At 42.3% G+C, this 16,761-nt stretch overlaps 1 protein-coding gene across 6 annotated transcripts in view; it reads left to right on the top strand.

Moving 5' to 3' along the window:
• Positions 1-16,761, top strand: part of ARHGEF12 (Rho guanine nucleotide exchange factor 12) — a 1,284,704-nt gene that overhangs the window by 1,070,466 nt on the left and 197,477 nt on the right. For all 6 annotated transcript variants that reach the window (XM_069614339.1, XM_069614338.1, XM_069614336.1 and 3 more), the window contains 4 exons: positions 6,401-6,488; positions 7,628-7,720; positions 9,298-9,377; positions 9,809-10,012. In XM_069614339.1, coding sequence (XP_069470440.1) covers positions 6,401-6,488; positions 7,628-7,720; positions 9,298-9,377; positions 9,809-10,012 — 465 coding nt within the window. The remainder of the gene's footprint in view (positions 1-6,400; positions 6,489-7,627; positions 7,721-9,297; positions 9,378-9,808; positions 10,013-16,761) is intronic.

Genomic DNA, 16,761 nt, shown 5'->3' with positions numbered 1-16,761 from the left:
CTTTTCCTCATCGAGAAGAGAAGCTCCGGAAAGGACAACTTCTTCCCTTGGGTTGGTGGGACCAATTTACCCCAAGACGAACTTTGCTGGAGGACCTTCCCCAACTGGCTGCACTTCTTTGCTGCTGCTGGAACTGAGTGCCAGGGGTCGATATCTCTGTAGTCTAGTGCATTGTCTTTAAGCCGGACCGAAGCTCCGGGAAGATCCTGAGGACCCTTCTGAAGCAGGACAACCCAAGCTCGAGTCATCTCACCAGATTGCTGGACTCGGGGAGCGAAGGAAGCCCATCAAGTGTCCCAAGATCTACGGTGGTGCTATTTGCCAGTAGCTGAAACTGAAATGTCGCTGAATTGGAAAGAGCCCGTAGCTGCTGCCGACCTCCGAACTGCTCTGCAGGAGTCCTCCCGACATCCTCCCTCTTGTCCCCACGACTGAGGCCTAGGAACACAGGATCTGCAACTCTGCAACATTGCAACCAGGACAGAAGCCAGCTGGATCCTCCTCCTTCTGACCTAAGGTACTTTCTCTGACTAAGGGGTACTTACCTCTTGGTCTGTAGTTCTGCTCATCTCACTTGAGACTTACAGCAGCTGCTTTTCTAGAGTTGATCTAAGCTCAAACCTTTCACAAGTGTAACAGCTTGTGGCCCAACAGTGATTTTCTATAACAAACTCTCTAACTTTGTGCTAGACTTTTGTGATCTAAGACGTTCCTCAGCTCCATTGACATTGCTCCAAATTGACTTTGGCTGTCCTGGCTGCCTGCAGACTCTTCTAGTCCATTGACTTTGATTCTAACTATCCCTCATAGCTGATACATTGGTTTTTAATTAATATTGGCTGGAAAAGGTTTTATCTAGACTTCTTTGGAAGATTGAAAGTGCTCCCATGCTCTGAGAACCTGTAAACCTTTTTCATTCCTCTAACGTTTTCCTTTTTACCAATCTCAGAATGTACAAAGTGCATAAGTGATCTATACATGCCATTACTATCCTAATTAGTGAGGTCACCTCAGGGTGTAGGAAGTGTGTATGAAGCGTCTATAAAGAGTGTCCACTTGCTTTGCCTTGATTCAGAGAAAGTATTTGAAGTGTGTTTTTATTGTTGCACATTGCCCTTTTTAAAGAATGCTTATTTAAAACTCACTATTAAATCATTATTTTACTAGAAAACCTTGAGTGTAACTGTTATGTGGAGACTTGTTTGTGTGGATTTCGATGCTACAGCTCACATTTACCCCCCTTGAGATAAGTCAGGCTGCTCAGTCACTCTACCAACTTGTTTAGTACAGACCTATACCAAGTGGTGGGTTACCTAATACCAAGAGGACAAAGTTAGTGTAGTCTCCCACAGGATTACTATATCCAGTCTTGCCTAACACTTGGCTACCCGCAGAGTCTCACTGGGTGCCAGGCTTCTCCATGATCATTCTGCCCCACACTGCCTCCGGGCCTTCCTCGCACTTGGGGGCTGTAGCTGTAACCTCTACAGTCCCCTGCCTCCTTGCACTTAACCAGAGGTGCGCTGCCATGGCTGCACTTGCTCAGAGCAATGCTGCCCTGATTGCACTACCGCCTCCCTGCACTCCCTCTCCCCTTCTCCATTCCCCCTGCACTTATCATTGGCGCACTTGCACGATCTGAATAACACAAGGCCTAGTAAGATCATTTGTCTTGTCCTCCCTCGGTCTTCCCTGGTCTTGTTGTGCCTAAAAACACTTGTTTCCATTCGCGTTATAAATTACATATGTCATATCATTGGGGTTTTCAGGAAGGTTTACAAGAAAGTCAGTGTGTTGGCTGTTATCGCAGTACACAGTCCTTGCAGAGTTTGCCCCGTCTGTTTTGAAATGGTTTGTGTAATTTGTTTTAAAATTATTTATTGAAATTTCAAACAAATACATGCGATATATAAATATAGCATTATTCCAATACAACATGACAAAAGCGTTGAGCGGGAACATAATTAAAACAGTCGAGATAAGTCGCGTAAAACAATATATATACCCAATATATATATATATATATATATATATATATATATATATATCCAAACCTCCTCAGCATAATTTTAGGGAGAATTCTAATTTCTGTGTTATTTCCCTTCTACCTTGGAGACCCCCAGCTCTTTTGCTGGACTTTAGGACTTTTGATTTTTATCCTGGAGTGAGTGAGACCTTTAACTCACTTTCATGTATTTTTGATCTGATTTGGACTCTGTTTCTTTTGGGTTTGGAGTCTGACAAACTCTTGGGTAAACTACTGCTCCCAAGAGTAGTAAAGTGAAATTTACTTTACTTACCTGTTTTTCCTATGTAGGTCCAGTACAGCCCATTTTATGTGGAAGTACTGGGGGGGGGGTTACTTAGTAGCCCCTTTTCCTACTGTTAGGACAGTTTTTCTGAAGTCCAACTAAGGGCTTAGTAAAACCATTCAACTGAGGCAGTACAAGACTCCACTCTTTATAAAAGGCTGTACCACCTGAGTTCATGGTAGCGTAGACAGAGCAGCCAGGCTTATCTTAGGAGGCAGAGAGAGCTGTAGAACCAGTACAAGTGAAATTGTAATACAAATGATCCACGGAAACACTTGTATTGTAAAAATAAAGGATTTATTTAAATGCAGGTAGGCCCAGATAAATCTAGGGGTAAGTAAGCACTTAAACATTATATGAAATTACAGTATAAAAACACAACACTATACTTGAAAGTACACAGACCCAATGATGTCCCCCACTAGGTATAGTAGTCACACTTGGGCTAATATCATTATCCATTATCTTACCAACCAACTCATCACAGGTAAGTAACTTTTAAACACTTATTTTCTTTTCTAGGCAGAAGGCCCAATCCCGTGAAAGTCTTTCCCTTATTCTTGGAGCATGAGTGTTCTCAGTGGCAGAAGGGAGGTCACTAGGACTAGTGACCAACGGACAGTTTCAAGATAGGATCTTTAGTAGCAAAAGTCAGAGTTACTTAGGAGAACTGGTCAAACAGGTGACTACTTCACTTTTAGAGTTAGAAGAGGGTCCAGGGGCTTCGCAAAAGACACCATAGCAGGATTCTAGCAGTGGGACTGGGTGCACTGGATGAGAGGCCTCCCCATCACAGAAAACAACCCACAGCTACACAGAAATCCTAACGGGCTTAAGGTAAGTACATACCCAAGCCAACACAGTACCTCAGCATTAAAGAAGATTTTGCAGCAGGAGAACTTCAGGGTCTGCAGCCAAATACCCGGTCAGTGGATTCCTTGTCTTAGAGTCTGAAAACAACACCTCAGAAGGGACTTTGCAGCAGGGGTCGATGATGAAGGCTCTAGGCAAGGTTCCCCCGTGGCTGAATGCGGTTCTGTGGATTTGGCACCTTTTCCAGGAGCACAGAAGAAGACAGAAAATTGTGGTTGAATTCTCGTTGTTTTAAAAGTCCCTGGAGATCCACCAGGATGCCCACAAAGTTTCAGCGAGAGTTGGCTCAAAATGCAGGTCTTCTTGAGTCTAGTGGGTCTCACCAAGCTCTGGGTCGTGGTTGTCGTTTTTGGATTCCCAGGGTCGATTGGAAGGAAAGGCTACAGCAGGCTCCGGTTACACAGCAGACTCTCCGGTGCTGGAAATCATTCCAGCCATGTTTCCTTAAACTTCCTCTTCGGTTTTGGTTCCAGTGGTCGACGTTTTCTTTAGCTTCCAGGTATGCAGTATTTATCCGGAATTACAGCACAGCCTCTGCATTCACTCCCTGCATTTTACAAGAAGGGGTGGTCTGGTTGTCCAATCAGGACAGCCAGCCCCCACTGAGATTTGTCCCCATTCAAGCAAGGCGTAAGAAAAAGGGCTGTGGAGTTTTGGACTGCTCCCTCACTTACTGCTTTCACAGACAGACTGGAGCCTGGGAGGGGAGTCCAGGGGACTCTCGCTGAAGACAAAAATTGCACAAAGGAATTTCTTGCCACTAAAATGGCGAAAAAAGAAGACGGGGGCCATTTTGGTAAAATGAACACCCTTCGGTCCCTTTGCTGCAGCTGTGAACACAGCCCACAGTAAAGGTGCACCCAATTAATACAAGGTATCACTGCCACCAGCCATTGAAGGTAAGCATGTCACTGTAACAGAATTGTTGCAGTTTTAGTGTGAAAAGGATACATTGTATCTCCCCCACTCCACATAAGGTGGGTTGTGCTGGTTTCACTTAACAAAATGTAAAAGGGATCCAAAGATCCTTTCTACCCTTGGAAACTGTAGTTCACCCAAGGTTTAGCAAAAGAAAGTTAAAAGGGAAGCCGCTAGGACAACCCAGCAACAATAGGCAAATATTGGCAATAAGTTGTTAAAGAGGATAACTTTAAAAAGACACTACTATGGAGAGTCTTAAAAATGACACCCATAAAAAGAGTTAAGGATTATGTGAGTATGGAAAAAGGTTCCCACTCACGCAGGTATTATCGAAAAATGTACCACTAGTAAAGCAAAAAGTTCTGGGGTTGACCCAGGTCAGGAAGATTTACCAGTTCTGTGCACATCTTACTTAACACCTACTTATTCATGCAACATTTATTATGTTACCCTCACTACATTTAATGGCTGGTGGCAGTAGTTTAGTTTTCCTACAATTGTGCATTTTTACCGCAGTCTGAATCCTCAGCTGCACTATTGCACCCATGGGTGTCCATTTTGTCAAAATGGCCCGGTCTTCTTTTTTTGCCATTTCTTGCTTGTGAGGTCGGTCTTGGGTTTTACTCTGCGTGCCAAACCAGGTTTGGTCCCTTTGTTCATTTAGTCTTTGGCAGGCTTCAGTGCTGAAACCCGCCTCTGGCTCCAATGTGTCTTGCAGCAAGGGAGGTTCCTGAAACTCCCTGTGCTTAATCTCCTTGGTTACCTGAATGCACCCAAAGGTGATTGGCTTGCTGGTTGAGGACAGCCACCCTGCTGTGTAAGTGACAGCTAGGCTGCAAATGAAAGGGAGAAACCTTCATAAAAGGCGAGGTCTCTCAGAAGGCAGAGTCGACCGCTGGACGAAGGAACCGAAGAAATAAACTGGAAGAGCAGCTTGCTGCACCCTCCTGGACCGTTGGTTTGCCCGGTGAAGCCCTGCTGCAGTGCTGATGCTCCACTTTTCGTATCGACTAGAGAAGCCCGGAAAGGACGACTTCTTCCCGTGGGTTGGTGGGACCAACTGACCCCAAGACGAACTTGCCTGGAAACCCTTTATCTGATGGCTTTACTTCCTTGCTGCTGCTGGAACTGAGTGCCAGGGCTCAGAACCTCCAAAAACTAGTTCATCATCTTTAAGCCAGACCCGAGCTCCAGGAAGATCATAAGGACCCACTCGAAGCAGGAGGACCCAAGCCTGAGCCAACTCAACAGAGTGCTGGACCCCAGAATCAAGGGAAGCCCACAAGGTGTGCAAGAACCGTGGTGGTGCTACTTACTGGTAGCTGAAACTGTGAAGTGCTGCTGATTTGGAAAGAGCCCTTTGCTCTTCAAACTGCAGTGCAAGAGTCCTCTAGACGTGCTCCCTCTTGTCCCCAGGAACTGCAGGACTCAACCGGAACAGAAGCCAGCTGCACCTCTTCTTCCAACCTAAGGTACTGTCTTGACTAAAGGGGTTCTTACCTTTTTGGTCTGTAGCTTGTCTGTCTCACCGGAGACTTACAGTAGCTGCTTTTTCTGCAAAGTTGCTTGCAGTTTTGCTTTCGGAAGCCTTGCAGCTTGTGGACCAACAGTGATTCTTTTCTACAAACTCTCTATATAACATTGTGCAAGACTTTTGTGCTATCTGCAAGAGGTGCCTCAGCTCCCCTAGACTTTGTTCAATTGACATTGTCTGGCCTGGCTCCCTGCGGACCCTGCTGACCCCTTGACTGTGTTTATCTGTCCCTCAGAGGTGGTACATAAGTTACATGTATTGCTAGGACCCTCTTGAGATAAGTCTGGCTGCTCAGTCACTCTACCAACTTGTGTAGTACAGACCTATACCAATAGTTGGGTATCTCTTGCCTAACACATAATATAAGATAGCCCCCTCCACTCCCCACCATACTTAAAAAATAAAACCATTAAGTGCAAGGGTTGGACTACCAACGGGGGGACAAGACGAACACAACACAGACTAGAGTTGAGGGTAGATAAGGGGGATAGAAGGGTTGAGCCAAATCATTAATTCCTGAGTGATATATTGATTACAAAGCTATCAACACATGCATAATTAGGCATATAAAGCATTAAAGAGATCTCTTTTCACATGAGATACTTTTTCTCTGGCTGATAACATACATTGGCCCCGGTCTTCCAGCTGTGTCTTCCCACTACTTAAGAATCTGTTTCTTGGCTATTAATAAGTCTTCGTATATCGAAATTTTATTGTAATTCTTGGTAGCCTGATTAACATAGTCTTTCTCTCTTTACAGACAACAAGGCTTTCTTCGTAATCTCCATGTCAGATAATGGCGCCCAGATTTATGAACTTGTGGCCCAAACAGTTTCTGAAAAGAATGTGTAAGTGGCATATTTCGAGATTTCCGTCATTGCTTCGAAGTTAAAGGTTGGACTTCCGATTGGCAAGTTGATCAGGCCAAAACTGGTTGCTATTTCTTTTATTTGCACCTGAAGGTTTTTTATCTTTCCACCCATCTCCTTGATGTCTTAAAGATTTGTTTTTACTTTTAGTCTTTGCATGTGTTGCTACAACTGACAGAGCATTATAACTGCATTCTCATATTTCACCAGTTTCCACACTCCAACTCTGGGAATTAGGTATTTTATGCAAAAGGTCAATTCTTTTATCAGTCCTCTGTTGTCTTGGTATAATGAATCCTTTGGTTAAACTGCTAATGGGGACTGTTTGGTATGCCTGAAATCAGTGAAAGGATTCCTGTACTCACCCTAAAGCGGAGATCTGCAAACGTTTGGCTCAATCCCATCTACATTGCCCAGCACCATCAATGGTAAGGGGTCATGGCGCTCTTAGTGTTATACATCTGGAGAGCTGCAGGTTGTAATATCCTCCCTTTAAATCAGTGATTTGTAGTATTTTCCATCATACCTCTAATGCTGCTTATGAATGTCGGTGACATTTAATGGACTTCTATCCTGATCGTCCTGCAACAGGCAGGGTGGTCCTCAGAATATTAAGGCTGCCTCCCTTCTTTTGTGATGCAACATAGGGTCCAACACGGTGGGCGAATGGTTGCTCTCAATCTAGTCCTCAAAGAGGCTTGAGTGATCTATGACGAGGTTGACTATGGTCCTTAAGAAATGCACAATAGACTTTGTGATCATAAGATCAAACCTGACATATGAAAAAGATTGCTCTTTTCTCTAGGTTGGCTTGAAATGAACTTGAGATCACTGAAGTTCACGTGTACACCCAACAGCAGGAGTGTTGCTAGGTCTGGAAAGATTCCGGGGCTACGCTAATGTCGGGATAGTCAGGACTCGGGGCTAGCTAGCCTTTTGATTGTAGCCCCTAAGCTTCTATCCGGGGCTACAACCAAAAGACCCGGGGCTATAGCCCCCTCAGCCACCCCATAGCAACACCTCTGCCCAACAGTGCAGGCTATTATCACTGCTGTTATTAAAATGTCAATGATGTTATCGCTTGTGTGCGTTACTGCTATTTCCTTTTGCATTCCTAGGTGGCAGGACCTAATAGCACGAATGGCCGTGAAAGTTGAGACATTCAAGAAACCCATCCCATTGCCACAAGTCCCTCCTGGCATTGTAAGCGAGTAAGTATCATACCAAAGTGCCACCAATCCATCTTTCAGGTTCCTTTTGGTAGTACGGGTGCATACAAACGGATGAGGCAGTTGCTTTTGTATAGTGCCATGGGTTGAAGGTTGATGAAGGCGAGCAAGAGGATTCCAAAGTCAGGAACCGATTGAAACAAGCTTTGGCAATGCTAACAGTTTGGCTTTTGTGTAGGCATGGGAAAGGCACTTGCCAGGCACAGCCATAATTTTATTAACGGGTCATTGATGGTAACAACTTCAAAATGGTGCAAGTACCATGGCATCTAATAGAAGTGAGCTTTGCCAATGCTCGTTTTTATTAGGACATCAGTTGAGGGCATGCAGAGTGCTTCTAAATAGAGTGGCTGAAGCAGACCTGGTTGAGAGATTTCTATTACCCCATTAGTGGGCTGCAACTCCAATTAAGTCATTAACTCCAAGAAGCCGACTTTGAAAAAATGCTGACAGGCAATTTGAGTGCGAAGTTTGATGGTAAGGCTTGATTAAAGCAAGCTCAAAGAGTTCTCATTAGGATATATTTTGGGTGGGGAAGGGTAGGAACTCGGTGGGAATGGGCATATGGATTAGTATGACCATAGTATGTCAATGGGTGGGCAAATAACCAAACCACACCTATCGGCTGCGTCTCCCTCCTCATATGCCATTCCTCCCCATCTGTACTCCAATGCAACAGTTACGGCTTATAGGTGTAGTAGGCCACACCTAATAGCCCAAAATAAAAAAGGATGATGTCAGTGGAATTGAAAGTTAAGGGGATTGGGAAGATAGTAAATAAATGTCCAGCGATGTGTTTCTTCAAAATGTTTTTCTCTTGCACTTCCAAAAATAGCCTGGGAGATTTAATAGATTTGGGTTGGAACTGTAGATTAGGAAAATGTTCAACGTTGAAATTGTTTTTGTTTTTAATGATTTAACAATAGGAAGAAAAGGTGCAGTGAAGTTGTTTGCGACTCATTCAGGCAAAGTTGAAATGATTCCCAGTGTTCGGGAGGAAAATTTGAACTGAGCTGCTTTATTACAGGCTGGGTTCAAGCAGCAACTGGATATGGCCGGGAAAGGATTATACTCCTAAAGCGTAAAATAATTTTGATAGATCAGCAAGGCTGAGGTTGATCATGTGATAGCAGATTTGGTGGAAGGATGCATGATGAGAATTGGTTAAAAGGGATAAGTGGTTGGAAATAAAAAGGTCTACATGGGAGAGGCTGCTTGTTTCCTTTGCATTAATGCATCCTGTTCATATCTGCATTTTCTCTTTAGTCTGTTGCATTATGATAGTTGTCTATTTGGTTACATAGAAGACCAAGAGTAAGTGACAGAAAATGAAAAAGGTGTTAAATGAAAGCACGTTACTGAAGTCACTGTTTCACTGTAACATGGAGCCATAGGGGTCACCCTATAGGAAGCAGGTGTATTGAATGGTGGGATATAACAGAAGCAGGGAGCTGTCTGAATCAGACAAAGCAGAAGTCAAATGGTGTCTGAGGAAACATAACTTGGTGCTGCGCAAGGTATCGAAATAATTATTTCATGGATGGATTTCATCCTGGCAGAGATGAGCATGAGGAAGAAGAGGACCACAAATTGAAGGAAGATGCCGAAAGTTCTCCTGTCACCCGACTTCTCAATCAAGGTAAGTAGTTTGTGGATTGTCTCATTATTCGGTTGACCTACTGCATTAAGACAAGTTTTCTTTCCCCTCTTAAAGGCCAGCTCCCACTCCCCTCTTTTTCAAGTACCCACACTTGGGGAGGCTTGCCTCCTTTTTACCCTTGGGCGAAGGGAATGGGCCTCAAAATATCTCACCACTGACCAGATTTGGAGGCGGGGGCAGAGAACGTCTAAAGATAGCTTCAGCACAGAGATATTCCACTTTGAGAGTAAATCTTTGCCGGTCCCTTCTTCAGACCTGAGCAGTCTAGCTTTCCGAATAACTAGGATGCTTTTGCCAGACTCTTCTCTGGGGGATAAAAGCAGTGTATTCAAGAGGACAGTCTTGAAGCATTTGATTTTAATCAAGAAGTTCCATTTGTGAGAAATGTTGATGATTCTCCTCTCATGCAGATAAACATTTGGACGAAGAATCGTATACCCATTCTGGAAAACATCAAGCAGGTCAGGAGAATGAGGCTGTTAGACAGGATTCTCGTGAGGAGCCACTGTCCACACATACAATAGCCATGGAGCCTGTCTGCAGCTTGCGCCCAACAATGGAACTTCCATTTCCTGTATTGGAGCAATGTTGGGCTCTAGATGCATTAAGAAATGGTAAGTGGATGTACAAATATGGTGTAAGGAGCATGAATTGGTGTGAGATTTATTTCCCAAACGTTTCTGCCTAAGGTAGGACTTGGAGGACCCAACCTACAGGGACAGGGTTGTTTCAAACCGAGTTAAACCTAACCACCATCTTGATGATAGCAAGGCTGAGCAGTCGGGCTGAACTAAGGAAGGAGGTTGATACTGTTGAGTAGTATACTATTACTTGGATGATAAAGACTCATACCAGAAAGTACAAAAATACTTTTCATTTATTACAATAAAAGGTAAGTAAAAAGAGCTCTGTCATAGATGGAACATACAGTTTGGCAACCCACAATGGAGTTGCTTACTACTTTAGGATTACGCACAGAAAACAGACACACATGGCAAGATTTAAGTTACGTTGTTCGTTCAACATATCCAGGCCTGGGTTGACAAGCTTAAAATTATACATACTCTCCACTCAGGTTTCCAGAAAAGTAAAGGCACTGTTGATCAACTTTTTGTCTTTTTTATTTTGCAGAAGTACATCGTCCTGCATAAGGTCAAATTATATGCCATCTTTGTAGATTTGAAGACTGCATTCAATAGTGTGCCTCAGGATCTGCTCTGGAAGATCCTTAACAAAAGCAACATGCCCCAGGCCTTGATCGCAATAGTACAGTCACTTTATTCTGACAACATTGCTGTGGTATTATATGGGCTGACAGCAGAGACAACGGCAGAATTTAATGTTTCCAAGGGGTAAGGCAAGGGTGCGTCCTTGCCCCTCCACCCCCATTTTACATTTATGTGGAGGATTTGATGGAATCCTTGCTTGAGGACATTTTGGATGCCCCCAGAATGGTTCGGGAGAGGTAGCCAGCCCTATTTTTCTCAGACTACGCCTTCCTGCTTGCAACATCCTCACAGGGACTAAGGACAACCCTAGCGTTGTTCGTGACAAGGTGTGGTGACTTTGACCCTTAATATTGGCAAAAAGAAATTATGTTTTTAAACCCAACCTCAATAGATTGCCTTTCTCCTGCAGATTTCTCATCCGATAGATATTCCCTCCAGCTTCGCTGCTTACTTAATTGCTTTTACGACAGGGGGCGTAGTGGACCTTGACCTGGCTGTCTACTATTGATCCGGCTTGCTCTGTGACTGTCGTCAGCTCTGGACGTAACGTCAGGCGTCATATAAATACAATGTCACTAATGCCCCAACCTCTGATTCTTTTTTCTGCGTGCTAGCACGCTGCTTGGGTACAGAGTCTTCAACTCAATCAACATTTTGGTAAGAAAATGTGCTACTTTTTTTCAATCTTCGACTTCAGATGTCAGTCGCTCGGGTATTTTTTTCAAGCAGTGTTCTGATTGTGGCACCGAGATGTCCATCACTGACCCAAACGAGTTGTGTTTGTGGAGCCTCTTCACAGGTCACTGGATTGACGGGTGTCCGTCTTTCGCTGAAATGCAACTCGAATCCCTACACGATTGTTAGGCAAAGTTTGAACGCAGTACCCTCTGGAAACTCTACAAGCAACTATGACTACAGGTATAGGCAACCCAACCTTTGGTATAAACTTGTACTACACAGTTTTGCTAGCTTGTTGAGCAGCCAGGCTTATCTCAAGAGAGGAAATGTGGAATTACACAAAGATTCACAGTTACAGGTATTCAAATAAACTCTTACATTCAAGGTTTTTTGCATAAAGAATTATTAATTTATCAGTCAGTGATAAAGCCTTTTTTTTAGAAGGGAGCAATATACTAGTAACACACAAATACACTTCAATACTGTACACTCTGAGTTTCTGAATCAGACAAGACCCTTTTGGGATGGCCCACGGAGACAACCTACACCCAGAGTTGACTTCAATAACAAGGGTGCTGGGGACATTAATATCCTACTGTTGGCATTCAGAACACTCTTAAAAGTTGGTAAAAGGCTAAGGTTATTGGAACACAAGAGATCACCAATATTCTTAAGCAGGGCAAATACTTTCAGATCCTCTTAGAAGAGTCATACAATTCAATAGGCTACACCAAAGTCAATAGGCAAGAGTCTTTGTATAGGATGCAGCACTTCAGGTAAGTAAATGGAAAAGTCTTTGCACAAGTTCTTAGGAGTCTTTGATAAAAAGGAGAATTAAATGTAGGGCCACATGCTGATTAGACTTGTGAGTTGCAGACGTTACAGCATTTCCACAGTAAGAGGTAAGTTCTCTTAGACTTGTTTTACAGTACCTTGGTAAAGAAGAAAAGATGCAGCTGATGACTTCTGCTCCTGTGCAGCTCTCACTGTTCCTGGGCCTCAGTCGTGGGGACAAGTGGGAGGGCTGTCAAAACGTGCAACCGGCAAACTTCACTTTCAGTGGCTGTTTCGTGTTTCAGCTTCTTGCGGCTACCGCAAATAGAAACAAAGCTGTTCCTGGCTGTCAAGGAGTACTTTCCTTGCTTCTTGGGTCCCGCACTGTGTAGAGGGGGCCCAGGCTTGGTCAGTCCTGCTTCGTGGGAGTCCGGAGGATCTTCCAAAAGATTTAGGCCAGCTTATAAGCAATGCCTCCCTTCCCAGCAACCTTTAACTGTGGAAAAACATGTGCATTGCGCGTGCGCATCGGGCAAGTGTATTGGCTAAGTGTGCTGTCTGCTGGGCTGCGGGGAGGCAGTGAGGCATATACTGACAATTTGTATTTGTGTATTCTGCTTTGGAATCTGTAGAAAAAGCTTTCACTTGTAATTATACGAGTGCCGAATTGACTGGAAATGTCTAATGCGTATACTTTAACTACCAACATGCCGGCTCCGAAAGAAATGGCATCCCGATTTATTGCTGAAACAGAGTCGTTTTCCACAGCACAACTGCCGTGCACGCCAAAGATATCCTCGCGCATGCGAGCAATGTCAGTTACATCCGACATTCGAAAGTTTTGTGCTCAGGAAAACTGGGTTGATAAAGAAATAGTCGTGGAAAATATAGCAGACCCAATAGCACATGAGAGCACGTCTATAGATTTATGGACACCCGCTGACTCATTAATTAACGCCGGTTTTACTCTCACGGCGGTTACAACCATGGAATCAGGGCTGATAGAGGAGCAGCAAGATCTTCTCAGCTTTAAAGAACTATCGACTGATCAACGACTAGCTATCCAGATAAACGAGGAACATTTAAATTGTTCGCACCAACAGAATAATGCGAACCTGAATGACAAATTCAAACAGATTCCAAACATTGTGAATCCAATAACAAATGTGGAAAGTGATAAAACTGCTTTAGCAGAATTACAAGATAACTTATCACAATCACCAGTAATGTTCTCTCCGACAGCGCAAGATCAATCTGTGCTATCCATTTCATTTTCAAATCTGATGCCCAGAAGAAAGGGCTTAACACCGATGGTCTTTAATACTGAAGAAGGACTTAATCCACCTATTGGTATTGAGGCAGCATTACAAATGATGAATATAGCTCTGTTCTCCCTTACGAAGCTGTATGAAGCTGTAGATAGGAAAATACATAATCAGAGTGATATTTTACATTCTTTGCATAAAAACATGACTAATATTAACAGAAGAGATGAACAGAGAAAATGTCTTTGTATGAAGGAGAAAGCTTAGAGAAATCATGATATGCAAGCTGTTCCAAGCACAGAAAGAAATCAATGTGACGCAGCAATTGAAAATGCACAGATTGTTAAGCAAATGGAAATTATTGTGGTAGAAGACACACAATGTAAATTAGATGAACCATGTGAAAAAAAAGCTAAAACAAAGAATTTGAATAATATACAGAATGTGGTTGAAGTACAGAATGAACAACCTGACCCGAGTATCAATCAAACGGAATCAGTTCAGGCTGTGCAAACTGGAACTACATATAATATGTTTAATTTTAAAAAAGTAGAATGATTGACGAACAGGGAAACGTACAAATGAAATCAAAAAATGTAAAGACCACAAATATAACAAAATCGAATAGTGCGCGATCTTTCATTCAAAAAATCAACATGCGCAAGACAAGATTATCTATGGCGAATGCAGCAGTGGTTGAAAAATATGCAAAAATAACATTACCGCATATGGTAAAGGGAGGTAATAAAACTATAATAAAAAGTAAAAACAACTTGGAATATGGCCCTTTACATGCCTTGCTCGAGGTAAATAACCAGCTGGAAATGCAAGATTAATTTGGCACTGCACCTAAAATCTTAATAAAGGAGTGTCAACAAGTAACCTCTGGCAGAAAAGATGCTTAGTCTACAGATATAGAAGCAAAAGGAAAAGAATTAACACAAATTTCCAAATATAAATTCCAGACATTTAGAACAAAGACGAAGGCAAATTGAGTTGTCTGTTAAACAATATATAATGACAACCAACGGTCCAGAATGAAATCTACGCTCGAACCCACGAACAGTGGCACTGAGCGGCAAAAAGAAAACAAAGGCAACATGATGGAGCCCAAACATGTCTCACGTTCTGTTGCTAACATAGAAAGCAATAGGAATAATTACCAATATGAGAAAAGAAACGAACAAATGATACCAAAATATAAAGATACAACTGTCTCTCAAATTAGGTGCATTCCCAAATCTGAACTCCATCATTTAACCATGCAATGTAGAGGATATCTGTATCAATTATGACCTTAATAGGGCCAGTATATTGAATATTTTTTGCGGAAATTTCATGGTTAGAGGATCTGTGTACTAGAGATATAGCACCGGTAGAGTTTATTAATGCAAAGAGCTTGACTGAGGTTAAAATATGGATGACTTCGGTAATGAACTTATTGTGGCAAGCACGTAACATTTTGTTCGATATGGGATTCCTACTTACTAAGCAAACAACAAATAATCAGAAGAAGGTCCCTTTGTACTCTTCTGTGCTTCAAAGGACCCCTCAAAAGCAACAGTACTCTCCGCTAGACAGATTACTGAAAGCAAGTTGAGACCAAATCACAGACAACATTAGCCAATACAATATATTGCAAAATTAGACTTGCCTCATGGAATACCAGAAGCTTTAAACATCTCACGCAGAAAAGTTCAGAATCCTATTCTGAATTTTGATATCATAGCTTTGCAAGAGATATGGTTAACTGTTCCTCCCATTTGGGATCACCATCAAATAGTCCAAGTCCTAGTCCCTGCGACTAAACCATTGAAGGGTCGTCCCATGTCAGGCCTAATGGTGGCTGTTAATTATGCGTCTCAACTTACACTTGTTCCTTGGACAACGCTGAATATGTATACTCAGTTGGTTAAGATTAAATCGTCTAGTCAAACAATTGCATTGTTGAATTTATATTGGAACCACATTGGCATCCAAGAGGAACCATTTCTAGAGGACATAGAAAAATTGTTAGGTATGATAGCCCTGGAACCATCTATTAGCTACACAATCATTGTTGGAGATTTAAATGTTAAATGCTTGATAACAGAAACTATGATCATGACATCATCTGCAAAAAAATGGACCAAATTGATGAAAGAACGAGGCCTACTTATGCTTAATGGAAGTATGCCAGGAGACTGTCCACCTGCTCAGACATGACATTGTGGTAACCAAACCGCTATCATTGATTATATATATGTTGACAACAAAATGTTCTCTTTAGTTGGAAATGGTGAAGTCATATCGCAGAACACTAGTGATCACAATATATTGACAATGATGTGGACATGGCAAATTCCGGTTACTTTGAGCCGAGATATGACGGTCAATAATGTATCAATATCACAGAAAAAGAATAGATATCACTGGACACCAAGTTTTGTTGGCCCTCAAAAATATTATTTAATTGTCACAAATTTATTTACAGCCACAGCTAAATTATAGAGAGAATTCTTATGTGGCGGCACTACAAATATTTAAAACCAAACTCTAATGTGATTAACAACAAGAAAACTGTACATTTACGTTCATATGATACTGAATTGGCTAAAAGAAAATCCAAACAGATCAGACTGTAGACCTGCAAAAGGGGTTGCAGGGGACGGCCAAAATGAGTTAATTTAAAACATTAAAATGCCAATATCATAACTGGTTGAAAGCACAAACATCTTATATATAAACAGGATGCTGAATCCATGTTAAATGTATTGGCTACCAAGAATTCGTCCCTCATTTGGAGTCTTCTGAATAACCATTTTGGTTTGTATCAGGTTAGCTCACAAGTAAATGTGGTACCCGAAGATATATGGAATGATTATCAAACCCTGTATGCATCACCTTTTAGAGGAGATTGCTCTGACATTGATTGCCAAGGTCCCATAAGCATAGATTTTGACATTGATGATATAATGTTTATATAGAAACTTAGTTCCTCTCGAGCCCCAGGACCAGATGGTCTGTCCAACTTTATGATCAAAAAACATCCAGAAGCCTGGGCTAGAATATTGATACAAATATTTAAGCAAACCATTGACTCGAGACATATTCCACATACATGGACGAAATCGATCATTATCCCAGTATATAAAAAGAATGATCGCAGCAAACCGCAAAATTATAGACTGATAGCGCTGTTAGATGTCCCAGGCAAGCTGTTTGCTAAATTACTTTTAAGAGATCTAAAAAAATGGTTAGTGACGGCAAATTATTCAGATCCCAATCATCAAACTGGGTTTACAATAGGCTTGAGTACAGCTGTGAATCTACATTGTTTACAGGTAATAAAACAACAATGATACCGTAAGCAACCAATCTATATGGCATTCATTGAATTCAAAGCAGCCTTTGATTCAGTTCGAGGGAGTTACTCTT

This window comes from Ambystoma mexicanum, chromosome 9, assembly GCF_040938575.1.
Source record: "Ambystoma mexicanum isolate Mex_15411 chromosome 9, UKY_AmexF1_1, whole genome shotgun sequence".
In the NCBI taxonomy this organism is placed as follows: domain Eukaryota; kingdom Metazoa; phylum Chordata; class Amphibia; order Caudata; family Ambystomatidae; genus Ambystoma; species Ambystoma mexicanum.
The sequence above is the reverse complement of the archived record's forward strand: the minus strand, read 5'-3'. Positions and strand labels throughout refer to the sequence as shown.